General features: G+C 44.7%; 1 protein-coding gene and 1 pseudogene across 1 annotated transcript; one reads left to right on the top strand and one right to left on the bottom strand.

Annotated features, from left to right (window-relative positions):
• The first annotated feature begins 3,455 nt into the window (after positions 1-3,455).
• Positions 3,456-6,482, top strand: LOC123149310 (WAT1-related protein At1g44800). Its single transcript, XM_044568941.1, has 7 exons — positions 3,456-3,785; positions 4,588-4,650; positions 4,748-4,864; positions 4,989-5,232; positions 5,322-5,480; positions 5,568-5,719; positions 5,864-6,482. Exons 1-7 carry the CDS (start codon positions 3,595-3,597, stop codon positions 6,087-6,089), a joined length of 1,152 nt encoding a protein of 383 aa, XP_044424876.1. The 5' UTR covers positions 3,456-3,594; the 3' UTR covers positions 6,090-6,482.
• Positions 6,483-23,816: 17,334 nt separating this feature from the next.
• LOC123152062 (uncharacterized) lies at positions 23,817-24,884 on the bottom strand (annotated as a pseudogene).
• Positions 24,885-27,940: the final 3,056 nt, after the last annotated feature.

Here is a 27,940-nt window from a genome sequence, read left to right on the forward strand (position 1 = left end):
CTGCTAGCGCACTGCAGTACTACTTTTCTTAGCAGTAGCACATGCTAGGCCCCACACTACTACTAACAATCAGTAGCGCGGGCTCGTACCCTGCGCCACTACTATACCTGCGTATTTTATTTCTACATATTTATGTTGTATTTATACACCCTTACACAAATTTTTTATACAATAACAATGATATAACAACTCATCATCATCGTAGTAATATAACAATCTCATCATTATGATCATCATAAGTCAACCACTATTAGCTAAGTGTTATCATCCTAGGTAAATAACTTCCTAGCAAATTACAAGTACTAGGACCTACTAGTCTCTCTTAGGTAAAATAAAATTAAACAGAAAAAACCCCTGCTTCTCCATTATGAAGCATAGAGATCCACCGGTCTCCATTTTGTGGCCTGCGCTCATTCACTATTTTTTCTCCATCCTTTGATTTTGGGACCCTCATCTAATTGAGAAATTGAGTATGCACATTCGGAAGTCTTCATCCATGGGTGTAGCTACCAATTGCCATCTCACCTTCGACATACATTAGTAGATGCACAACATCATTCGGGAGATTATGTTGAAGAACATAATAGTAACATAGTTAGAATGTGGTTTACTTCAGAATACTGTATGAAAAAGATGGACTAGTAACACAATAATAAAAAAAATCTTAGCATGATACCACCGCTCAACTCGTGGTATAGTGGCACATATCCACTATAATTTTGGCCAACCCCATAAATGTTCTTAAAATTCAGAACATCATTAACAAACGAGACAAGGTAATTCTTTTCCTCCTAAGTTAGCTCTGAGCCATAACTGTAGTAGGTCTCGTCTATCATCTTTTCTGTATCTTTGGAAGAAAGGAAATAAGTTGTCAATTATTAAAAAAAACAAGTTTAGTAGGGATGAATAAAACTATTTTTAGATAAGCAATATAGATTATTTAACAAATTTGTTAACAAACGCACACGGAGATAGAATTGAAATCATGCCCAGATCCACCCAAATGTCTTTATCTTGAGGAATGCCAATATCAAAGGTTATTTTCATACCCTCCTCAAATCCGTAGGCCTTGCATAATCCTTTCCAATTTGAGCTTTAAGGCATATATGGTGGGCACTCCCTCTCTAATATTTCGACCGTCGGTGATGGTTGCTCCTCCCTTCTTTCCCGAGTGCATTACCTAAAGGTCTAGCACAAGGGAAAGAAGAAGTGACCTCCATGACAACAGTCGGGATTCTTCCTCACTGATATTTCAACCGTATATGATGGTCTATATACATCCGTATGTAGTCCACATTGAAATATCTAAAAAGACTTATATTTAAGAACGGATGGAGTAGATGTTTCTTTATTAAACCAATAAACATTGCTGCTAATTGATTTTATGCATTTCCTATTTAAATTTATTAGTTGGTTGATCTATTTTCAGTGTAATATTTTACAATTGAGTTTTTAGAGTCTATACATAAAGATAATTGTTAAGGAGGTTGCTTATAGTGGCTCGCCGGCTGCAAAAATTTATATTTTCAACTTGCCTCTATGTCCAATTCCTGTCTCCTCCCCTGCGGGCGAGGTTTCCGGAGCCGCGGCCAAGGTGCCGCCCGCCGGCGTAGTGGTTGCCGGCATGGCGTACCCAGTGCTCTTGGTGGCCACCGTGGCCGGAGTGGCCGGCAGCGGGTTCGCCGCGCGAGGTCACTTATCACCCCCAGCACCTAAGTTGTGTGCACCAAACTGCTCACCAGTTTTCATTATTAAGAACGTTTTTGTCACTCAATCAAAAGGCTATGCTCACAAAAATTCAGTAGTGCCTTGCGCTAGAGGAACATGGAAGAATAGACGGGATTAAAATTTAGCCAGTTGAATTAGCTTCCCAACACATACACGGAATTGTGAAGGAAAAAACAGAACACAACAGACATAGCGAGAAGCTTCTACATCACCAGCCATTTGGGAGTTCTCCCACTACAGGTGCAGGGCTCTTCGGTTGGGTCCTGGAGAGCATTTGAAATCAAAAGTCAAATTTATGTAAAGAAGAGAATTTATTGAAAGAATTTCTTATTAACACAAACTTGAATTTCGTTTTCTTAATTATTTGACACTGAATTTTTTTTCTTCCCTATCTGGTATCGAGTCTAAAATTTATGCCTGACTCTTTTAATACTGTCATAAATTGCACACAAAAAACACTTTTACCCCTCGTATAATATGAACCGGCCATCTGTCCCAAATCGCCCGCTCCTGATCCATCCCCGCCGGCCACTAACAGCATGACCTGGCCACTAACTACTCCTTAACTACAAGCACGGCCACTAACAGCACTTTCATAGCATTGCCTCAACGGCCACACAAATACATACTTCCTCCGTAAAGAAATATATGTACAAATCCATCGTTAATATTCGCTATCCAAACAACCCCTAAGAGCGTCTAACAACTCCTGTGCATGCATGCAAGCACACACTAACAAACTAACTGATCCTCTAAGTTCCAACTTGATCCGTCCAGCCGACCGGTTTAGCTCAGCCTGCACGCGTCACGCAGCTAGCTAGCAGCCGAACCGGCGGGATACACACATACAGCTAGAGATCTGCATGCAGCTATTCAGCTATGTAGCCACATACAGCAATCTTAGACAGTAGATGCCGTGCGTGCTTATTGTAAGCCAAGGGCTTTTCCGGACCACTCGACTTATAGACTGCCATAAGCCGTGTGTTTTGTAGTTGCCGGGTGTTTTTTTCCTGTAGACTCAGTTTAGAGGAACATAAGCCGAATACCCGAAAAAAAGCTCTCGGCTTATAGTCTTTCACACGGCAAAACGTGATTTTCCTGTAGTGACAGCTGCGCATGTATTTTTTTAGACTTGGTGTTATATATGAAAGAAATAATTTTTCGATGTCAAATAGAGAAAAAAATTAACACAACGTTAAATAAGGAACTCTCTAATTTGTTACAGCTAGGTGATCAGAACTCTTCCTGATCTAGCAACAAGTCTGTCGGACCTAACTCTGTCCTCAGGCCTGATGAAGATGATCAGAACATGGTCATTGCAGATCTAGGAATAAATGTAACTCTAACCTGCGCAACTCACTCACCCGGGGCACATTAGGCGAGCGTGGAGGCGGAGCAACAGCATCATGACGATGCAGCAGCACAAGGCCTCTTCATCCCCTTCTTTTTGGTCCCTCGGCTAGGACGGCGAAAGCGGAGGTGAAACGGCCGAGACAGAGGCTGAGCAGCAGCAGTAGGATGTTGTCGTCCCATCCTCCATGGTCGGCCGGGCAGAAGGGCCACAACAGGTTACACACACACACACACACATTCAGGCCACTCAACAGCATGTCACTCACCTGTTCAAAAGAAAAGCATGTCACTCACATATGTAAAGTAACGTATGGGGCAACGCAGTCATGCAGGTTGCCTGCCAAGTTGAGTGTCTATATAAGTTTGCCCCCGCCGGGATTGCATGAGAACACACCAAGCAGGCAGGCAGGCGCACCAGGCTAGCGTTGCCTGATCAGCAGCTGCACATATAGTCAGGCGAGTCGAGTCGAATCGAGGCAGTATAGTTTAGCTGGAGCTTGAGAGGGTCAGATCATGGAGCTCGTCGGGAGTTGGAGGAAGGTGATGCCTTACATGGCCATGGTCTTCCTGCAGTTCGGCTACGCCGGGCTCTTCCTCCTCTCCGTCGCGTCGCTGCGCCAGGGCATGAGCCACTACGTCCTCGTCGTCTACCGGAACGCCATCGCCGCCGCTGCCATGGCTCCCTTCGCGCTATGGTTTGAGAGGTTCATATTACGGATCTGTGAATCATCCCTAATCGTCGTTTAATATGTCTAGACGTTTATACTAGCTAGCTGGCTTCGTGTAGAATGTATTTTGTTCGTGGTCAGCCGTGCTCATGTCAGGGTGGCGCCCGGCCCGCCGTTGCACCGTCAGAAAACCTGTGGCCATGTCAAATTGGTCACTCGTTTCGTTGTACCTTTAAGAGTTCAGTTTTTGAAGTAGTATGAAAATTCATGCTCTAAGTTGTGTATGGTAACTTTTTTTTTGCGAGATGTGTATAGTAATGAACTTGGTAAGTAGGTGTGGCAATTTATCAATTGGTTGTTGAGCTACATTCATATTCTTATGTCCTCAAATGGGACAAGTTCTAGGTTTAAGATTAGCTTGTTATTTGTTTTCACGGAATTAAAGGAAACAACAATACGTTTCCTGAAATGTAATCCACATAGTTACATTATTTTGCTGTCTTCTCATATTCCTTTTAGCAGATATGTTTGTCGTCATCACCTAATTCATGTTTACAATTTTTATTACACTGGGCCTTGAAATAACTAACGGAGATCTGTAACAAGATAAAGAAAAAGGTTCATGTTCATTTTATGCATTATCTTTTTGTAGACTTTTGGTGCTACCTTATGAGTTAATAAGATCTTTCTTGATCGAAAAACTGAGCAACCGCTGCTGAGCATTCAGAAACGTCTGAAATAACGCTAGCACTTCTCTTTGCCCGTTGTCGTCAAGTTTTTCCTTGATAAACCAAGTAAGGAAAGCGACTTCATGTCTACTCTTCATTTGGCGTGACAGGAAAACAAGGCGCAAAATGACCCTCTCCCTGTTCTACAAGATCGTTGCTCTGGCACTACTCGAGTAAGGATCCAACACACACTTGTTGCATGATAGTAGTATTTTTGTGATTTCATTATTTGATGCATTCTTACATTTATACTTGTTAAAATTATTCAAGGCCAGTCCTTGACCAGAACTTCTTCTACATAGGAGCCCGTAACACGTCGGCGAGCTTCTCTTCGGCACTCACCAACGTATTGCCTGCCGTAACATTTGTAAATGCCATCCTGATCAGGTGAAGCTCCGACCCAAACCGATATATTATTAACAGTAGAGCGATCCTCTCTTTTACATTTTTCGTGTTTGAAGAGCTTCTATTTTATTAAGTAGGTAATGAAATAAATTGGTCAACAATGTAGGATCGAGAGAATAAACATCAAGGAGCGGCGGAGCCAGGCGAAGATCGCCGGCACGGTGATCACAGTCGGCGGAGCGCTGCTCATGGTACTCTTCCGCGGCCCTGTCCTCAACTTCCCATGGACCAAGCATGCCGGAAGCCACGTCGTTGCCGACACGGCCAACCACAGCAGCGGTTGCTGGCTCTTGGGCATCGTCATGATCCTGTTGAGCAGCTTCTGCTGGTCCGCCTTCTTCATACTCCAGGTGAGTTCACACTCTTCTTAAATTAGTTTCTGTTCCAACTGCATCCCGATGTATTTGTGGTGACCATCGATTTTGTTTGCGATCTTCAGTCGCACACGTTGAGGAGTTACCCGTCCGAGCTCTCCCTGACCACGATGATATGCGTCATGGGCGTCGTGCAGAGCGGCGTGGTTGCGCTGGTGATGGAGCGTGACACCAAGGCTTGGGCAATTGGATTCGATATGAGGCTCGTCACGGCCGCCTACTCCGTAATTAGTTGTGACCAATTTGAAATCAGACTTGCTTCCGTGGATGGTTCCAATGACTAACTCGCTGCTTAACTAATTTCATTTCAGGGCATAATGTGTTCAGGGGTTGCTTATTATTTGCAAGGGATAGTTATCCAAGAACGGGGGCCAGTGTTTGTCACTGCCTTTTGCCCTCTCTGCATGATCATAGTGACTGTGCTAGGCTCCTTCATTCTTTCCGAGGTGATCACATTGGGAAGGTATGTATATGCTTCACTTGCGAAACATATATTCTCCTGCATCCGCATCAATTGGTGGCTGCACGTCCACTAAAACCGCGACACTTATTTTGGATCGGAGGTTGTATCTGTTATTCATCCATTCACAAATTTGTTTCCATGTAGGATCACCGGTGCAATGATTATTGTTGTTGGTCTCTATGCTCTCATCTGGGGCAAGAGCAAAGACCATGTGAATCAAGTTGAGCGCAATGACAATTTTGAAAAGCACAACTCTTTTGAGCTACCGTTTACTACCACCACCATTACCAAAGCAAGCAACCTTGATATGACAATCACCGTGGCTGCATGCAGCAACGAAAGCCCCATGGAGAATCAACTTACAAAGTGATGACTTGAGCTCATCGATCTTCCGATGTTTCCTTGGACTAGTAAATGCGTACGTGCATTGCACGTTGTTATTATGTAGTATATTAATCGCACGCTGATATTAGGTAGGATATTATTTGCGTGTTAATTATGAAATTAGCATGGCATTGATATTTGGTATGATATTAACCGCATGCTAAACGTGTTGAGCGCTCACCATTGGAGCAGTCAGAGTCGTTGGATTGAACTGGTTTGATAGCCGGGATTTGTTGGGTCTGCACCTTTAGGCATTTTTATATTTGTATAGATGTATAGATATAGATATATTTCTTGTGTCACTACTGTACCAAGATGTAACTCTAGGTTGAGATTCTCATATCCACGGAACTGTCAAATAAAGCGTATGTTTTGTTGAGTGCCTCATTATCAAGGTGTCGTGAATGTGTGAGCATCTCCAGCGGTTGTCCTAAAATAGGGCATTGAAGACACCAAAAGGTGAGTTTTAGGGCATTAGATTTTATCTCTCATACAGTGACCTAAAATAGGGCACTACAATGATATTCTTAAAATTCCAATAAAGTTGACGGGCGGTCCAGATTTTGTGCACTGGCCTTTCACTAGGTTCGGTGAATATATTGTCCGTTCCGCTTATAACATGGCAAGGACGAACCAATTCTTGTCTGATCGGAGTGGAAATGGTGGGGGGCAACACTCCAGTTAGTCTTTGGAAGAAAAGTTATGGAAGAAGCTTTGGAATATTAAGGCTCCAAATAAGATGAAAGTGATGCTTTGGCGTTTTGCTCATAATTGTCTACCCTCGGGAGAGCAACTTCTCCGCCGCCAGGTGCCAACGAGGACTGACTGTTATTCCTGTGGCGGATCGGAAGGTATTGAGCATGCTTTGCTTTTTTGTGGACATGCCCGTGCTATCTGGGAGGAGATTAAGGATGTTTTTGGGATCAAGCTATATCGTTCATCCTTTACATCTCCAAAGCAATGGCTTTTCAATTTCCTATCCTATGGTTCTGATCGAGATGTCTCTATTCTGACTATCACTCTTTGGCACATTTGGGAGGCTCGGAATTTTGCTCGTAATGAACCCGTTGCTCCTCTCCCGAAGCATACGGCTGCGAGGGCGCGTGCTTACATTGATTTGATCTTCCAACATCTGTTCAAAACTCATGCGGCTAGACGTGAGACCCCTGCTTCTAGCTCTCATTGGTCTCCGCCACCGCATGGTTCTTTGTTGGTGTCTTCAGACGCATCTGTTTCTTTGGACCGGGGCTCCTCAGCAATTGACGTGGTGATTCAAGACCATTCGGGCAGTGTGTTGCCGCTGCTTCAGAACCCTTGCCGGGTGTTTCATCCTCGGAAGTGGCAGAGGCGATGGCTCTTCGTCGTGCAGTTTATTTGGCTCGCCAAGAGAACTATATGCATGTGATTTTCCAATCCGATTGTCTCTAGGTGATGCAAAGGCTGCACTCTTCTGCACGAGGCCGCTCCATTGTGGGTTCTATAATCGCTGATATCAAGACGACGTGTGGGGCTCTGTCTTCTGTGACTTTCAAGCATGTTCGTCGGCAATGTAATGTTTTAGCTCATGTTTTAGCTAGATCTAGTTTGAACTCTGTAAGTCTTTATATTTTCCATTCTGCTCCGGATTGTATCCGGGAGACTCTATGTAACTTTGTTGCTTGATCAATAAAGACCGACGTTCTCTCAAAAAATAGGGCACTACAATTGAAATTTAACACAAATAATATAAACATGACATCAGATTCATCAATCCACAACATCAAATTATTACTATTTCATCAATCCACATCATACATAAAAACTCATCACACATGACATGAAACATAGGGATAAAACTAGTGGTCTTTTTGCCCATGCCATGCTCACCACTCCTCGACGAGAACTCCACCTTCTAGGCAAATCCTCGAACACCTAGTGTGCAAGGAGGAAACCGGCCGAACGTGCGTCTGAACCAAGGTGATTGCCGTCCCGGCCCAGAATGGCCTCATAGACGCCTCAGAGGCCTCGTAGATACCCAGAGGTTGAGCTTGCTAATCGAAACAATAAAACAAAAAAATAGTTTAAATATACCCAAGATTGATCTTATTCTGAAGGTGTTCTCACTACGAATTCAAATACATATAAAAAGTTCTAAAATGAAGATTTGGTTCAAAAGACATCAGTCATTCAAATTATGACAATGAATGAAATTAGGGAATGCTTTAGATCCCCCCGTATTTCTGAGGATCTGTCCAAATTGTCCAATGATAGATTTAAGAAAATTACAATTTCAAAATTCCAACTCCTCTAGTGCTGGAAGATTCCACATTTCTAGTTGGATGGATGTGGGACGGCTCCATGACAAAAAAAGAGTAGGTGACGGAGCAACAGTTGATATTGTCTCCGAGATTGCCACGACCAAGATCAACACTCCTCGTACTCAGCACAAGCCTCTTGAGAGAAGGTGCAACCAAACCTTGGGAATATATTTTTGGACATCGCTGCATTGTCAGTTCTTCAAGGCAACTGAGATCCACAGATATTTCAGCTGGTACTGAAACTAAGTTCTTGCAATTTGTAATTGTGATTTTCTTGATGGCCGGTACATGTTTAACATGTTTGAGGCATGATAGATTTGGGCAGTTATCAATCACTAGGTCTGCCAGGGACGAGAAAACACCAGCGTTATCATTTTTCCTTACCTCAGCTATCTCACTTTGGTTTATACGCTCTGAGATATTGGATGCTGATGAACACTCGCGTCCATCGCAAATTATAAACGAAGGTGACATTAAGCTGAGGCAGGTGGCAGGTGGGAGGTTGTAGAACTTGAAGCTGTTAGATGTGTATAGTTTATTGTGTTCATCCTCATTGAATAAGGGGCTTTTCTGCACTTTAGCACATCTGTATATGTACTGGTCATGGGCCCTCAGTAAAGCTAGTTGCTCATTATCTAACATGGTATCAGATGCTAGGTTAGCCTCCCTCTCCCGCACGCCGCAGCTCCGTGCATCCCGTATCTAGCCTCCGCCTGCCGCCGACCATCTCTGCCCGTCTCCTCCTTGGCCCCGCCCGGCCACGCCGCCCAGCCGCCTGATTCCGCTCCCGCCGGCCTTCCTCTCTGGCCAAGTCCTCCTCTCCAGCCGTCGCGCTCCACTCCGTCCTCTCCCTGTCCGACTGCCGCTGATCCAGGCCAGTCCGGTTGTCGCCGTCCCCGGTCCGCTGCTGCTCCCGGTCCGAACGGCTGCAGCCGTCAGCTACTCGCCTGGCTGGTCTCGGCCAGGAGCCGCCAACGACTCTGCCCAGTCCTCGCCAATGCTGCTCTCTGCTCGCGCGGGCTGCGCTTCCTGCTCGGGCGCCTAGCTTGAGCGCCTAGCTCGAGCGCGTTCTTGCCCGATCCTGATCTGGTCTTCTGCATCGGTTGACCAAAAAAAACCGAGGAAAGCAGAGGAGCAGTAGGAAGACTTCTTCATGTTTTCTTCGGGCTATGTCGCTGTTCCTCGGTGCTCGGTGATCTTCGATGGCACCAACTATGCTGAGTTTGTGGGCTTGATGCGTATCCATATGCGTGGTCTTCTTCTGCGGGTGTTCTCTCTGGCGAGGTCCCCTGTCCGTCATGCCCGGTTGCGCCAGTGGTCCCAATCCCACCAGTGCCGCCGGTTCTTGCTGATGATGCTTCTCAGCTGACCGGGATGCTGCCAAGGCTCTGGATGATGCTGCGGTTGATGCTTATGATCAGTAGGTATCCGCTTATTCCGATGCTCTCTCTGTGTACCGGGATGATCTAGCAGCTTACACTCAGTGGTGCAATGATGATGCTCGTGCTGCTGCTGTTCTTACTGCCAGTGTCCTCCCTCAGTTTGTTTCGGAGTTCATGGGAGTTGGCACAGTTGCAGCGACGTGGTCTTATCTTTGTCAGCGCTATCAGCCCTCTGGTGATGCTCTCTATCTCTCTGTGGTGCGTCAGGAGCACGCCCTTCAGCAAAGTGATTCCTCTGTTGATGAGTTCTATTCACAGTGCTGTGCCATCTGGTGTCAGCTTGACTCTCTTCGGACAGTTGTTTGTGGCACCTGTCGTTGCTGTCAGACTACTCGGTCTGATCTGGAGTTTCAGCGGGTCCATGAGTTCTTATCTTGTCTCTGCTCTGAATTTGAGTCCAAACATGCTCACTTGCTTGCTCGTGGTCGTGTTCCAATCTCGGAGGTGCTTGCTGAGCTTCATGCTGAGGAGACCCGTCTTCGCTCTGCTGGTTTGCTGGTGGTCCCGTTTGTGTTGGCTGCTCGGGCTCCTATGTCATCTGCTCGGCTCACCGCTCCACCGCTCCTCCCCACACCTTCAGGGGGGTGAGTCGTCCTACTTATACTGAGAGGGGCCGGTCGCGCCGTGACACCTTCTGTGGCTACTACTCTCGGCCCGGTCACCCAGAGTCTGATTGCCATGAGAAGAAGCGAGACCAGCGACGCTCCTCTTCCAGTGGGACTCCTGAATCCTCCTCGACTTCGTCACTCACTGACCAGGACATTGTGAGGCTCAAACGCCTCCTGGCTTCCTCAGGCTCTTCGTCGACTGGCTCAGCTGCTGCTGTGGCTGCAGCCATTTCTTCACAACCGCAGGCATCTACACAGTCAGGTACATCTTCGTGGGTTTTGGATTCTAGAGCCTCCTTCCATATGTCTTCAGATTCTTCTATGTTGTCTTCTCTCCGACCTCTTACTTCGCCTGTTAATGTTCTTACCGCCGATGGCACACCTCTTCCTGTTGCTAGTCGTGGTCTTCTTTCCACTCCCTCTTTTTCTGTTTCCAGTGTTTCACATGTTCCTCATCTTACCATGAATCTGTTTTCCGCTGCCCAACTTACTGATTCTGGTTGTCGTGTCATCCTTGATACCGACTCTTGCTCCATTCAGGATTGACGCACCAAGGCTTTGGTTGGTGCTGGCCCCCGGCGCCATGAGTCAGAGGGCCTTTGGGAGGTTGACTGGCTTCGTGTTCCTTCCGCTGCCATCACTCCTGCCAGCTCCCATGCTCTTGCTGCCTCTTCGTCTTCGTCCTTCCAGCAGTGGCATCATCGCCTTGGTCACATCTGTGGCTCTCGCTTGTCTTACTTAGTTCGTCAGGGCCTTTTGGGGTCTGTATTTGGAGATGTTTCTTTACATTGTAATGGTTGCAGACTTGGCAAACAGACCCAGTTGCCTTATCCTACCAGTGAGTCGGTATCTCAGCGTCCCTTTGACTTAGTTCATTCTGATGTTTGGGGCCCTGCCCCCTTTGATTCGAAAGGTGGTCATCGCTATTATATCTTGTTTATTGATTATTTCTCTTGCTACACCTGGCTCTACTTCATGAAATCTCGTAGCGAGGTTCTCTCTATGTATAAACGTTTTGCTGCCATGGTTCACACCAAGTTTTCCACGCCCATTCATACCTTTCGTGCTGACTCCGCTGGTGAGTTTATCTCTCAGCTGTTGCGTGGTTTTCTTGCGGAACAGGGTACTCTTGCCCAGTTCTCATGTCCTGGTGCTCATGCTCAGAACGGCGTTGTCGAACGTAAGCATCGTCATCTACTTGAAACGGCTCGCGCACTGATGATTGCCGCTTCCCTTCCGCCTCACTTTTGGGCCGAGGCTATTTCTGCATCCACTTATCTCATCAACATTCAGCCATCGACTGCTTTGCAGGGTGGTATTCCTATGGAGTGTCTCACTGGACGTTCCCTGACTACTCCGCTCTTCGGATGTTTGGATGTGTGTGTTATGTCCTTGCCCCACGAGAACGCACCAAACTGACTGCTCAGTTGGTTGAGTGTGTCTTTCTTGGCTATAGTGATGAGCACAAGGGCTATCGAAGTTGGGATCCTATGGGTCGTCGCTTGCGCATCTCGCATGATGTGACTTTTGACGAGTCTCGTTCTTACTACCCACGTTCTTCTTCCTCGAGTTTCTCTGTGGACGACATTTCGTTCATGCTCCTTCCTGACACACCCGGCTATGTGCCTCATGTGTCACCTCTTCCTCCGGCACCTCTCATTCCTTCTCATTCCCCATCGACACCGTCTTCTCCATACTCCTCCTCCACCTCTCCACCTTCATCTCCAGTCCGTCGCCCTCTCTCACCATTTCCTCTCCAGTATACTCGACGATCTCGTACTGAGGATGTCTCCTCTGACGCGCCTTCCACCTCTGGTGCACCTCCTCTCACGCCTTCCCCGGTTCACAACCTTCGTGCTCGGCCTCGCCCCCCGCCTGATCGCTACTCCCCTGATCGGTATGGTCTCTCTGCTATTGCTGAGCCAACTTCCTACCGAATTGCCATGACTCAGCCTGAATGGCAACTTGCGATGGCCGAAGATCTTGTTGCTCTTGAGCGCTCTGGCACATGGGATCTGGTTCCCCTTCCTTCCGATGTCCATCCCATCACCTGCAAGTGGGTCTACAAGGTTAAGACTCACTCCGATGGTTCTCTTGAGCGCTACAAAGCTCGTCTTGTGGCCCGTGGTTTTCAGCGGGAGCAGGGGCACGATTATGATGAGACATTCGCTCCTGTGGCCCACATGACCACTGTTCGCACTCTTCTTGCAGTGGCTTCTGTTCGCCAGTGGTCTATCTCTCAACTTGATGTTCAGAACGCTTTTCTCAATGGCGAGTTGCGTGAGAAGGTTTATATGCAGCCACCACCGGGGTACTACGCTCGTGATGGTATGGTCTGTCGACTTCGCCGCTCCCTCTATGGTCTTAAACATGCCCCTCGCGCCTGGTTTGAGCGCTTCGCCTCTGTGGTGACTGCAGCAGGTTTCTTACCCAGTGATCATGATCCTGCGTTGTTTGTTCACACGACTCCTCGTGGTCGGACTCTTCTCCTCCTCTATGTTGATGACATGATCATCACTGGTGACGACCTTGACTATATTGCCTTTGTTAAGCGCCTTCGCGATCAGTTTCTCATGACTGATCTTGGTCCACTTCGCTACTTTCTTGGGATTGAGATCTCCTCGACCTCTGATGGCTTTTACATCTCCCAAGAAAAATATATTCAGGATCTTCTTGCTCGCGCTGCTCTTGGTGATGAGCGTACAGTTGTGACTCCTATGGAGCTCAACGTTCAGCTTCGTACCTCTGATGATGACCCTCTTCCTAATGCCACTCGCTATCGTCACCTTGTTGCAAGTCTTGTCTATCTTGCCGTTACGCGTCCTGACATCTCCTATCCTGTCCATATCCTGAGTCAGTTTGTTTCGGCCCCCACCTTTGTCCACTATAGTCATCTCCTCCGTGTTCTACGATATCTTCGTGGCACGATCTCTCAGCGCTTTTTCTTTCCCTGCTCCAGCTCTCTTGAGCTCCAGGCCTACTCTGATGCTACCTGGGCCAGTGATCCCTCTGATCGACGCTCGCTGTCTGCTTACTGTGTCTTTCTTGGTGGCCCTCTTATTGCCTGGAAGACAAAGAAGCAGACTGCAGTTTCTCGCTCGAGCACAGAGGCTGAGTTGCGAGCCATGGCTATGTTGACTGCTGAGGTGATCTGGTTACGGTGGTTACTTGAGGATTTTGGTGTGTCTGCTACTACCTCCACTCCTCTACTGTCTGACAGCACCGGTGCTATCAGTATTGTGCGTGACTCGGTGAAGCATGTGCTCACCAAACACATCGGTGTGGATGCCCACTTTGTGCGCGCTGCTGTGCAGGATCAGACTCTCGCCCTTCACTATGTGCCCTCGGAGTTACAGTTGGCTGACTTCTTCACGAAGGCACAGACTCGAGCACGGCATGGATTTTTCCTCTCCAAACTCAGTGTTGTCGATCCACCATGAGTTTGAGGGGTGTGTGTGTGTTAGATGTGTATAGTTCATTGTGCTCATCCCCATTGTATAAGGGGCTTTTCTGCACTTTAGCACATCTGTATATGTACTGGCCATGGGCCCTCAGTAAAGCTAGTTGCTCATTATCTAACAGAAGCACCTCTATGTCATTGCATTGTCCTCTTGAGATGAATTCAACCTAGACCATGACAGGTTAAGCATATCAAGATAATGCTTATTCTGTAGTTGGGCTTCTACTGCATGATCCTTGATTCCTTGCTTAGCTTGCTGATATTATTTATCTTCAAGTGACCAAGGTTGTTCATATTCTTCATCAACCTAAATCCTCGCCCCTGCTCATCAGTGGCTAGATCAACAGTCGCTTCATAATAAAGTTCTTCTTCCCGAAAACTTCTAGACCTTGAATTGCATTGAAATCCATCTGATTCAAATCTCTGTAAGCATATCAGACTACTTAAGTCATCTGGCAAGCTTTCTAGAATGCATTTCTGTAGACATAGAATCTGCAGATTATAGAGCCGACAGAACTCGGCGGGGAGACTCTTGAAAGGTGAAGCTCTCGAGATTTGAAGGCACCGAAGATTTGCGGTACATGTGATGACAAATATATCAAAAAAAGGATAGAACGATCTGGGAGTCGAACCCGTGACCACCTAAAACATAAACTATTGTCTTACAAAACCACTGGAATAACAAGCCTTCGGTGAAAAATGTAAAGCCAGACGCTTTAAGTAACAGAAGGGTTAGGAATTTTAAAAAGGTTTTAGGAACACTTTGTGAACCGGTTCCTTTTTCCATAGTTTTTTTCCTGTTACATTTCTTCTTTATTTTTCAAAAAATGGTTGCGCTTTCAAAATGCTGTTCAAATTTTCAAAACGTTTTTTATTTCCAAATTTGGTTCATAAATTAAAAAATATTTGCATTTTCAAAAATTGCAATGTAACTTCAAAAAATATTCGTGTGTTTAAAAAATTGTTCAGAATATCAAAACATGAATAGTTTTTGGAAAAGCACGAACAAAATTGTGAAGACAAACATTTGAACAGGAATACAAATTTAAATTCCAAAAGATTTTTCAGAAATGCAAACAACACATGATGTCAAAAAAGTGTTGTAAATTTTCCCGAATATTTCTTCAACTTGGGAACAATATTTATTTAAAATAGATTCATTTTTTAATTATGAACAAATTCCAATAGGCGCCCGACCGGAGGATGACGTCGCTTAGTTGGGCAAGGCCTAAGATTTCATTTTCTTTTCTTAAAAAAATTGAAATGCCAAAATAACAATTTTAAGTAACTACTTTAAATTATGTTTCCTATGCTTTAGGAAAGCATTTACTGTTTTCAGTTCTATAATTTTGTATTTATTAGTTATGTTAAAAACTTAAAATAAGAGTTTTAAGTACATATATAAATTATGATTTTAAATATCCTTTTCCATCGAACCTGGCATGGATGCCTACTCGGACATGCTACGCGGGACATGGTGTTTTTTGGACATTCTTGAAATGACCCTAACTTTTACCAGCAGGTGGCATGCCCATCGTCGGCATCCATGCCCCCAAATTTTTTTTCATGGTCTTGTATAACCAATTCAAAGCACCAAGCCAAGTTGCTTGGGTTTTTTGACAAGTTTTGTATTTTTCTTGAAATGACCCCATTTTTTCATGGGCTTGTATGACCAATATTCAAGGCACCATGCAAAATTGTTTGTGTTTTCAATCAGTTTTGCATTTTCTGAAGTTTTTTTTTTGTTAAAAAGGACGATAAATGGCCGGACGTGTTACCGAAAATCGTCCGAACTAGGTATGTGCCTACCTTCTTGCAAAAGTGGGGTTCATTTCAAAGATGCCAAAAAAGACTATGTTCAACGGAGGGTGTTCGCTTAGGCCAGAAGGGTCTTTTTGAAAGCTCGTTGTTTTTCGATATCCGTTAAATGACAAATGTATTCCACCAGCTTCTACAACCAATTTAAGGCACCATGCCAAGTTATTTACATTTTTGAAAAGTTTTGCATTTTCTGGAGTTTTCTCGGTGAAACTAGGCCCATAAATGGTCAGACGCGCCACAACATGTAAATAGTGTCGGAAGTTGTTCGAACGTAGCATGGATGCCTCATATGCATGTGCCAGGATGTTACAAGAAGCTGGGATCATTTATCCATGGCCTTACAAGTTTAGATGAGTGTATTTGTAATTTATGTCATTTACAATCAACACAAACATTTTTCTTTTGTCCTAGAAATTTCTTGAAATTTATCAACAATTTTGGAATTACAAAGTGTGTATGACAATGTTACAAACTAGAAAACTTTTTCCAAAATTGTTAAGATATTACGAAAATCTGATGGAAATTTCGAACAAAATGGCAAACCACATACTTTAAAAAAAATAACAACTTTTCTGAAACACATACATTTATTAAATTTGTGAACAAAACAATTCAAAAACTGAACATTTATGAAATTTCCGAACCTTTTTCGAAATTAAAAATAATATTTTATGTTATACCAAACAATTTTTCAAATTTTTGAACAAGTTCACAAAGAATAATAAAGTTCAAAAGTAGAAAAATGAATTAACAAAAAGAGAGGAAAACGGAAAAAATCGAAAATAAAAAATGCTTAGGCCCTAGAAATTGAAAATTGTTTCCAGATAATGTTAGTATAGTTGAAAAATATTCATAAATTTGAGAAAATGTTTGCGTTTTCGAATAAAGCTCAGAAATTTGAAAAAGTAGTGGCATTTTGAAAAGAAATGTTCGAAAATTTAAAAATTGTTCGTGCTTTCAAGAAAATATTCATACGTTTGATAATTTATTGTAATTTTGGAAAACATATGTTTGCATTTCACAAGAATGTTTACAATTCTGAAAAGAATGTTCTTAAATTTGAAAAATATTGATAAAATCAAATTATTTTTCATAAAAAATCGCACATTTGAAAGAAAAACCCACGTTTCCCTAAGAAGTTCAAATTTTGGAAAATGTTTCATTTTTAAAAAATATTCATGTTTTAAAAAAATTCCAAAAGATTAAAAACACATTACTTTTTGTTGAGCTATAAAAAACGATTTAGCTACAATGCCCCGTGTTGGTCGCTACAGTGTCCATCCAGGTTGTACAGTATCAATTTGTTCTGTGACAGTATTTCTAAGAGAAAAACTCCTATAATATGTCCAGTTAGGTCATAAGAAACTGCGCTGCAATTGTATCAGCAAATCGTGTTTGTTCTGGTGGTATTAGCAAGGTCACCTCCACCTGAGGTCCTGAGTTCGAAGCCTAACAGGCAGAAGATTGTTTTTGGATTTTCGAACCTTGCTACAGTACATACTCACTAATGGGCCGGCCCAAGGCGGACTCAGAAATATCTTCACGAGTATTTTCTGGAAATACCATCCTACCCTTTATTATGAAGGGGTATTAACAGATCTCGTCCGTTGATATATTTAGGGGGGGTTGTATCGAAGAAGAAGTGATTCATTAATGTACCATGACAAACAATTTCAAAATGACCCTTCTGGCGATTTAGAAATACTCCCTCCGTTCGCGAATAAGTGTACATCTAGCTTTTGTCTTAAGTCAAAGTTTTAAAATTTTGACCAACTTTATAGACAAAAGTAGCAGCATTTATGGCACTAAATTAGCACATTTCAACTCGAATCTAGTGATACTAATTTAGTGCCATAAATGCTGCTATTTTTGTCTATAAAGTTGGTCAAAATTTTAAAACTTTGACTTAAGACAAAAGCTAGATGTACACTTATTCGCGGGCGGAGGGAGTAGTCATCTGCTTTGAAAATATATAGCGCAGCTGGAGAAATATTTGCAATGGACCACTATGTTAGAATATGTATAGGACTAGAGATAGACTAGGATTCTACATATCATCTTGTACTCCAAGTCATAGGCTTCTTGCCCTCTAAGGCTGGTCATAGTGGGGAGTAACTTAGAGTAGTAACATGCATACGTTACTACTCTATGTTACTACCCTTATAATGGGAAGTGTCATATGTGTAGTAACATATACATGCACATTTATTGTCTTGTAGACTCATTTTGCATTGGAAAGCGCTATGTGATGATAACATATTAGGTTACTCTATTTGCCTCTCTCCTCATTAACTACTTGCCACATCAACATTTTTGCTTATGTGGCATCTATGTTACTACCTATGTTACTCCCACTATGACCAGCCTAAGTCTTGTACACCTAACTGGCCCTTGCCCTCTAAGTCTTGTACTCCAAGTCATAGGCTTCTTGCCCTCTAAGTATAGGACCACTATGTTAGAATATGTATAGGACTAGAGATCAATTCCGATTTTCCAATTTTCTTAGTAGATTAATCTTCTTTAGCCACCAAATAAATTCTATAGCCCTCATGTTCCGGTGAAAATCAGTGAAAGATTTGGCGGCGATCAGGTGCCACGATTGTCTCGATCACGCGCCGACGCCGCTGCATGTGGCCGGCTTCAAGATCGAAACTGCACCAGCGAGCGCCATCGAGAACTCCATCGACAAAAAAAGAAGCAACGACAGATCGATGAGGCACAGGCATGGCCGGGCGCTGCAGCAGCCGGCCGATGCAGCGCCCGCTACAGCTTCAGCCCTAGGGCCGTGACTCTCTCGTGATCTCCCATGCCCCCATGCAATGAATCAACCAGTGTTGGTCTGCTGCAGATCGGCGGCGGCGACGCTCCACCTACTAGCTGATCCGTGCTTGCACTAGCGGCAGTGATTCCCGTCCTCCACCTGGTCGCCGGGCGCTCGCCTTTTCTCCGCTACACCGAAGACTTGCAGCCCCTCCAAAGCCGAGAAACACAGGTGCTGCTCGTCGCCTCAGCCACTAATCAATGAGTAATTTACTGATTTCTTGGGCTGAGAGAGGCAAACAACAATAGTAGACAGGGGCGGAGCCAGAAAATTTATTCATTGGGTTCACTCGATAACTACATTCCGCATAGCTTTATTTTATTTTTTATTTTTTGAAACCCCCCTATATTAATTAATTAATAATGTTATTACAATCATTCATTACAAAATTTGCTACACACGACGGAACACTATTAAGAAGAATCAGTTTATCAAGGTATGTACAAACTCTTAAAAACTTTCCTTATTTTTTTACTCTTCTGACTCGTCATCGCCTCAGAAATTTAAGCCTTAATGCAACAAGTATCTTACCGAATCAATGAAAGCATTAAGCCGGATTCGATTTTGCTTTTTTGTAAGATCAGTTTGTTTATCAGAACAACCTGAATTGACTGAACTTGATTCATCAAAGCATCACATCTTTTTTACTATTGCATTATGAAAGCTAATAACATTAGCCTTAGCATCATGGGTATATAGTCCGTTTTTCTTGTTCCAACCATTCCAGTCATTAATTGCAAATGCGCTAGCCCAGCTTGTCCCTTATTGTAATATTTGAAAAGGTAGCAGCATAAACACAAGGCCTTATGCACTTTATCACTATACTCAAGCCAAGGACCATATTTATCAACAATCTAGATTAAATCTCTGTTGAGTATCTCCAATCTTCCTCTGTGGGTAATCAAAATTAGACGGTGGCCTATAAGGCCCCTCATTAAATATTTGCGCCTAATCTCATCTTACTTTTGTGGATTTCTTGTGTACTCTGAAATTTTCTTCCGATCATCCGGATCATAAGGCAACTCATCTAAGTTAATTTTTGCATGAATGGTAAGCTTTGCGAAATTAGCTGCAGTGACATTTGATGCACTTTGCCTACGTCTTATCTAGTGACCGAGTTCCCTTCGAAAAATGCGGCTCCGTAGACTATATCAATTAAAGTTCATGGAGTATTTTTCTTTAGAAAAAGACGTGGGCAAAACAATAGCTATTGTACTGAGCTATTAGTCTAGATAGAAAATATACAAGAGAGAGAAGATGCGGCAATTTAATTTAATTACGTCAAGTTTTGGGATTCAATAGTTGCAGATGTCGATCTGCATCCACGTGCGTGCGGCGGCGGCCGAGTCGCCGAGCAACACGAACAGCCAGATGGGAATTGGAGACACGAACAGAGGAATGATTAAGAAAAGCAGAAGATCAAATTTTTTTAGGGTAAGCAGATGATTAATGAGGCGTGCCCCGTGCGGCTGCATGTTTGCTCTTTCCTTTTGGGCCCTTTGTTCCACGTGAGGTGTATTTTGTTTGTTAGGGTCAGCCAAAATATTTTACTGGATTCATATCACATAAATACATATATATACACACGAATTAGGCAAAATCCATTGGGTTCAGTTGAACCCAATAGCTCTACGCTGGCTCCGCCGTTGATAGTAGAAGATGCATTGGAAGTTTGAACTGATGACATGCTGTATGTGTTGATTTATAAACTGATGTCTTTGAACAATTAACCACGGAGTAATTTAGAACTAAAAAAATGTGTGCATGCATGGATGAAACCCAAATCGATTCATGCTACAGAAAAATAAGATGATGACATATTTTCATTGGCGACCTGCAACAACAGGAGTTTCTACACATATGGGGGGAATGGATGAAGCAAACTATTTATTTGGTATTCTTTTGTACCCCTTATTATTATTTGTATTTCTTTGTCTTGTTTGATCTATTTGGTTTGATTGTTAATCATCGAGTTTCAGTTCTACATATATTATGCAGTCGACCAAATTTATATATATGCTTTGGCATGAGGTTTTCCTTGGATAGCCAGGAGGTATTATTTGGCCACTGCAATATGAGATATTCCTTGGATACTTCTTTAGTTATACGAATTTTAGAATTTTAGGACCCCATTTTGTATTTTGTCTCGGGCCCCCAAAATTCCTGGAGACGGCCCTGTCCGTCATAGCGCATTTTTTTGTGTCTCCGCCTTTGTGCGGCTTCATCATCCACAACAACTACATTATCGACCACGACTACCTCGGCCACGGCTACATCATGATCAGCTTCCTCGACATCGACATATAGGGCTACGTCTACAACTCATCGGCAACAACTCCAGTCAACAGCGTCCGCGTCGTCACTAGCGTCCACGCCACTCCCGCTGTGACTGCGGGAGGAAATAGAGGAGAGACAAGGAAGGCATCAGAAGGGGACGCAGTCACCGCCCTAGGTGCCGACACATCAGAGACGCAGTTGATGACGGCGCAACGAAGAAGACGACAGAAGCGCAAGACTTCAAATTCAGTCGCAATCGTCCGCTTCACGCCCGCTACGACTGAGGGGGGATGTTAGAATATGTATAGGACTAGAGATAGACTAGGATTCTACATATCATCTTGTACTCCAAGTCATAGGCTTCTTGCCCTTTAAGGGCCTGTTCTAAAACTCTCCCACTCTGAGCTTTCCAAAGTCCACGTAAAAAACGAAGCCGAACGGATTAGCTCCAAGAAGCTGAAATAGCGAAGCTGGCATGGGCCGTAGTGCAATTTTACGGAGCGAGCAAAACCCAGCTTCACAAATTAACGGAATCTGGAGTTCCATGTATTTACGGCATTTTGCCACCGCCAAGGAAAACGATTGGCGCTCACCTCCTCCTCGCAGGGCTCGCGTACAGAACCGAGCCAGTGCCTCTCGAACCATCCTCTGCGTACAGATCCGCCCACCCGGCCTCTTTCCCGCCGGATCCCCTGCTCAGCGGCGCTTGTCCCGCCACCAGTTTGGAGCAGCGAGCCCGTGGCAATGGCGAGCTCAACAGAACGCCATTGACGCCGGACCAGGAGCAGCAGCCAGAAGGCCGAGCCCTCTCGCCCAAACCACAAGGTGAGCTCCAACAAAGATGATCTACCTATGTCAGACTTGGTGTTCATGTGTTGTAAATGCAAACTGATTTTTTCTGCAGTGTAGTATGTGTACTGCTAAGATATAAGCAAAATTCAACCAGAGATATTAGTTTGAATTGTAGTACTGGTAAGATATTAGTAAGCAGTATGAACTAGAGATTGTGAAGTGTAGTACTGGTAAGATATTAACAGTTAGAATTGTGTAGTCCTGCCAAGAACGCTCTAAGTTTCGTGTAAATAGCGGAACCATGTTATAACATAATTGCTAGCATACAGATTGATTCCAGTTCTAACATGAGGAGTCGAATGTAGTTTATTTGTGAAGTGTAGTTCTGATATGACATGCTTTTGGCTTTGCAAAAAACTTCAGTTTTCATATTATCCTAGTATATGTGAGGACCAATGTGACATGCATTTTCGTAGAGAAGTGTCAAGCATGACTGCTGAATGGAGTGTTGAAAACACTCGGATTGTGTGCGAGTTGTTCGTCGAGCAAGTGGATGCTGGAAATAGGCCAGGCAATTATTTGACCCCAAACGCATTTGATGAGGTGACAAGACAATTTAAGATGAGAACCGGGCTTGACTACACACATACGCAGTTGAAAAACAAATGGGACAAGCTTAAAGCTGATTTCACCTTGTTCAAGAAACTCAAGTTTCGGGAGACCGCAGCCGGATGGGACTATGTGAACAACACCGTGTCACAAGATGATGAGTGATGGAAGAAGGCTAAAATTGTGAGTTCTTTTGCTGTTCAAGATGCCAAACTACTCGATTGCAACACAAAAGATGATTGTTGCGGCTACCATGACACTACACAACTACGTCCGCCTCCATGACAAAGAGGATCTCCACTTTCTTCGGTATGAGAGGGATCCGGATTATGTTCCAACTATTCCTAATGCATCGGATGCTTCAACAACGGCAGAAAGCGGTCCTAACATGGATTTGTTTAGGCATGAACTAGCTACAGCCATTGCTCTTAGTTGGTGAAGAAATCATGTTCATGATTTTCTATGCGTGACCATATTGATTTGCAAACTTATTGGCAAATGAAACTTTTGTGGCATGAACAAGTATTTCTGCTAAATTATGACCTATGTTAGCTCCGAAGATTTGGGATCTTTCAAATATTACATAATTGTTGTATATTTGTTGCTCCATGTTGCTCCATGTAGATCTCTCTGTACATGTTCCTGTATAGCAAAAGTAGCTGCAGTAGCTACTATATTAACAAGAACTTTGCATGCTATAAGCCCAAGGCACCACGTACAGCCCCGCCCAGCCATATGTGTATCTTTTTTTAACACGCCAAATGTGTGTATCACCACGGACAGCCTAGCTAGCCCAAGGCATGACAGAAAAAAAAACTCTGCTGCACATCTGGGCTGCCTCCAGCCAGCCCAATGGGGAGCCTAACAGGCTTTTTGCCTCCCAGCTGGGCTGCAGCGAAGGGAGATGCCAGCGTCCCTCCAGAACTTTTTTTGATCGCTGGGTGAAGTGAGGAGCTCGCTCCAGAAGCTGAAATCGTGGATTTGGTGGAGCTGGGAGAGTTCCAGAACAGGCCTTGTACACCTATATAATCCTTATGAGGGTCACATCAATACAACACACAAATAGTAACATCCTATATTTTTCACTATTGAATTCATGCTCCAGCCAACTCATCCAAAAGTCAGAACTGATGGAGGAAGGTGGGCAATATATTTCAACACTCCCCCTCACGACTAGGCTATTTTAGTCCTTAGACATGGGATCGATGTAGGCTGCAGAATCGTTTTATTTAATACTGCGTTGGCAGGGTCTTGAACTCAAGACCTCTTGGCTCGGATACCATATTGAATTCATGCTCCAACCAACTCATTCAAAAGTCCGAACTATGGAGAGGGCCAAACATTACACTCCAACACCCCTCCTTACGTCGATGCTTCTTTGGAGCTATATGACGTGTGCGGCGGAAGCGGGGGCAGGCCGCAATTATTTATTGCGTTTACTGGGTTTTGAACCCTGAACCTCTTGGTTGTAAGTTTATGCACCTTGTATGAAATTATATAATTGCCCTGCATCGTAGTATCAAGGCCCCTCGGTAGATCATTGCTAGTTTTCCATAAAGCTAGTACGATTTATCTCTGGATTTCAATCACTCGCATGGAAAAAACCACTCTGACTTGGCGCTTTCTAGCTGGTGACCTCCGCCTAGTGAAACTAGACTAACAGTATCATGTCATACACGCAGTATCTAGGAATATCGACGTGCTGATAGTCATGGCACTTGCACAGGCTGGCATCGGCGACAGTCCTCTTCAGGTGCCAGTCGACACCCAAGATGTACACACGGTTCCCTTGTGGGAATCTCGGGTGGCATTGCTCTGGCGATCCAAAAGCCCTGCAGCAACTCCTGCTCAGGAACAGAACTTGGCCTCCCAGGTCCTTCACCTCCAACCACTGGCCCTCGGCCAAGCCCACCTCGAATACCTGCAGCCCTCCGTTGATCATCAACCAGGACACACATGGCCTTTCTGCTCCACCGTACCATCAGTAGCTTTTTCTTATCAGCTGACACGACCAGGTGGCAGACAGTGTTGTTCACGGGTTGAACGGATGGGCTCATCTTCATCACATGCTCGCAGCCATGGTGGACGAGGTCATGGGAGGAGAGCTCCCCTGAGTGTGTGACGGTGAAGATCTTGCCACGGTAAGATGCCATGTTCACGTAATCAGCACCACTAAACAAATAGCATCTTGGGTCGGCCGGCCAGAGAGGCTCAATCATGAAGTCCCTTCCGTCGAGAATCGCCACGAACGAAGAACACATGACGATATTGGACGGCTCCTTGTGGTGCCACGGGATCTCGATGAGGGCATCCGATGCGTGGAAAGGGTTGCGAAGGTACAAGCACCATCGTCCTCCGCGACGGTTATTGTCATGGCAGCAGAGGATCCAGCCGCCGGAGGAGCCGCGGCAGCAACGGACGAAGCGGTTGAGCCAAGGCGTGGTGCCCCGTGTCGGCAGCTGGTGCCGCGCGGCGAGGCGCCAGGAGCGGCATACGGCCCCGAAGCTGAGGTGGTCGGCATGGGAAGTGAGATGGCCGAGGATAAGGCCGGCCAGATCCGGCCAGGGAGAAGGCGCCTTGCCGAGGATGAGGCCGGCAAGATCGAGCGGGAGGTCCGGCCAGGGAGAAGGGGCCTTGCCGAGGCAGAGACCCATGGTCGATCGATTAGGCTATCGCCCCTTTCTCAATGCAACTTCAAGGTCTTCTAGGGTGACTTGGTCATCACCATCTCTATCTAGCTCCTCAAAGAATCACTTCCCTGCAGCAACCATAAAATATATACCCCGGTGAAATCTTGGTCTAAAAGGATTGCCGTTCATAGTCCAAGTAGAGTTTACTAATATTATAAAACAATAAGATGGTACTATTACGTTCTCCGTTGTTCAACGAGGCTAACTGCTAATGTGCAAGTGAAGCTCACAAGCCTAAAAAACTACTCCCTCCGTCACAATATAAGACGTTTAGCTTGCAAAAACGTCTTCTATTGTGGAATGGAAGGAGTATTTTCTACGTGAGCAGAGTAGAAGAATCTCGTATCAGATAATCAGAATTACACTGTTAGCACAGATCCTCAATCTGCCATAATGTATTTGTTGGTAGGACTTAGTTGTATGGATAGGATAGTAGAGGGTGGACATTGTAAAAGGTGCAGGTGTATACATTGTGTGGAAGGGGAATGGATAAGGTAGAGTTCTCTAGAAAAATCTACCTCCTCTCTCTCGTCGGCGACCTCACTTCCACCCAAAAAAATCAACATGGCATCAGAGCGGGTGACGGCGATGGGCCCTCGCCGGTGGTGAATCAGCTACTCGCAGTGGTGCTTACTGCGAGGTGGAGTGCAGAAGGGGGCGTGCCCTAGGCTGGGGCAGAGCAAGTTCTAGGAGCACGAGTGGATTAGAGTGGAGAAAGAAGGGGTAGTGCTGCTGGTAGCCTGGAGCGGAGAAGGTGACATTGCTGCCACTGCTGCTGCTGTTTGGCTAGAGGAGAGAAGAAGGGGGCGCTGCTGCTGCTGTTTGGCTGGGGCGAAGAAGGAGTCTTAAGAAGAAGGGGGCGCTGCTGCTACTGCTGTTGTTTGGCTGGAGAGCAGAGAAGAAAAGGGAGGTCTGCTTGTTGTGAGGTTTGTTGGTTAAGCCCAGAATAACTATGGAATGGGAGATAACAGTGATTCTCCGGCGGTTGTTACAGCCGGAGAACTCGCGGCCGTGTTACAAGCGATGGACGAGAGATACCAGGCTTTGTTCAACGCAATCAGTAGGCAAGCTGGAAGTCCTAGACCAGAGGCTGAAGTCAAGGGGGAAATTCAGCCTTTGCAGATGCCACATGTGAAGCTTGAAGGTCCAGAAAGCTATTCCAGCTGGGCAGAGCATGCCGAAACCATCTTGGTTTCAAGGAATTTGGAAGGATATGTACTTGGAACAGTGGAGAAACCCATAGAGGAAAATTCGAAGGAGGGACAGAAGTGGAAGGTGATGAATGCTTTTGTGAGGGCATGGCTTTTAAGCTCATTGTCATCTCAGATTGCAAAACAGGTGGAGCGGATTAAGGACGCTTCGGAGATTTGGAGGCTCTTGAAGGGTACATATTCAGGAGTGGGAAATGAAATGTTGGCATGTAGGTTTCAAAAAGAACTACATGAGCTGAGTCAAGGTGAGAAGACTGTGGTGGAGTATGTGTCAAAATTGAAAAGGTTGTGGAGTGACCTGGACTACTACGAACCGGTTGAGATGGAATGTGGGAAATGTGTTGAAAAATACAGCAAGTGGACTGAAAGAAGGCGTGTTACGGTCTTCTTAAATGGTCTTCATTCTAAATTCGAAAATAGGAGAGCAACACTCTATGGTATTGGAAAGTTGCCGAGTCTAGAACAAGCCATCTCTGCTATTATAAGTGAGGAGACTCGGTTGAGATTGGAGGTTGGAGCGGCTGTCCCAGAGGGAGTGGTGCATAGACGTTCAGCTCTCCTAACTGCAGAGAGCGGGAATTATCCAATAACCGGGACTAATACATATAGTCGGGTGTGTTTCGAGTGTGGTCTAACAGGACACCTGAGGGCAGCATGCCCACAGTTGATGGGAGGAGGCCGTGGTAGAGGCTTGGACTGGCGTGCCAGGGGTCGTGGTCGAGGGTTTGATGGATGTGGTGGTGGTCGTGGAAGAGGTATGCGTCCAGCAGGAAGGGCAAATACCTCGGTTGTTGTTGAAGAAGCACCTAGAACTGTAAGCATTGAGATGACAACTGATGAGTTAGAGAAGTGGCATCAGTTTAAAGGTTTGAGCCTTGGTGATAAGCAATCCTCAGAGCCATCTCCATCATCTGCATCAACTAATTTTTCTGGTAATAGCTCTTTTACTGGGAAGTGTAATGATAATTATAAGAGTGCACAATGGTTAATTGACTCAGGGGCATCCAGGCATATGGCCGGCTCAACTAGAGGTTTTTATAACTATGTCTCTGATCTAAACAAGGAGAGTGTGAGACTAGCAGATGGCTCTACTCAAACTGTTAGTGGGTCTGGGGATGTCAAGTGTAGCCCAAATATATCATTATCTTCTGTGTTGCATGTTCCTGCATTCCCAATTAATCTTCTGTCAATAAGCTGCATCACTAAAGACCTGAATTGTGTTGCTATATTCTTCCCTCACTGGTGCATTTTTCAGGAACTTGGGACTGGAAGAAAGCTTGGGATGGGGAGCATGCATAATGGGCTATATTATTTGGATAATGATATATCCCCTATCGTGGTTGCTGCTGTGTCTTCGTCACCACTAGAAGAATTCCTACTTCAACATTGTCGGTTAGGACATCTGTCTTTTGCTACATTGGGCGAACTATACCCTAACCTTTACATCAAGATCAACAAGGAGAGACTATTGTGTGATCCTTGTCAATATGGAAAGCAGACTAGAAGCTCTTATGTGTCATCCAATAATAGAAGTGATGTACCACTCCAAACTATCCATTCAGATGTGTGGGGTCCTAGTGGAGTAGTGTCTTTAAATGGGTATCGTTATTTTGTTACGTTCATTGACTGTTGCACTAGAACTACTTGGGTCTATGTTTTGCGTAATAAGAGTGATGTGTTTGAATGCTTTAGGGATTTTCATAATTTGATCAGGACTCAATATAGTGCATGTGTGAAGATACTACGTACTGATAACGGTACTGAGTATGTGAACAACGAACTTGATGAATATCTTTCAAGTTATGGAAT

Source organism: Triticum aestivum, chromosome 7A (assembly GCF_018294505.1).
Source record: "Triticum aestivum cultivar Chinese Spring chromosome 7A, IWGSC CS RefSeq v2.1, whole genome shotgun sequence".
In the NCBI taxonomy this organism is placed as follows: domain Eukaryota; kingdom Viridiplantae; phylum Streptophyta; class Magnoliopsida; order Poales; family Poaceae; genus Triticum; species Triticum aestivum.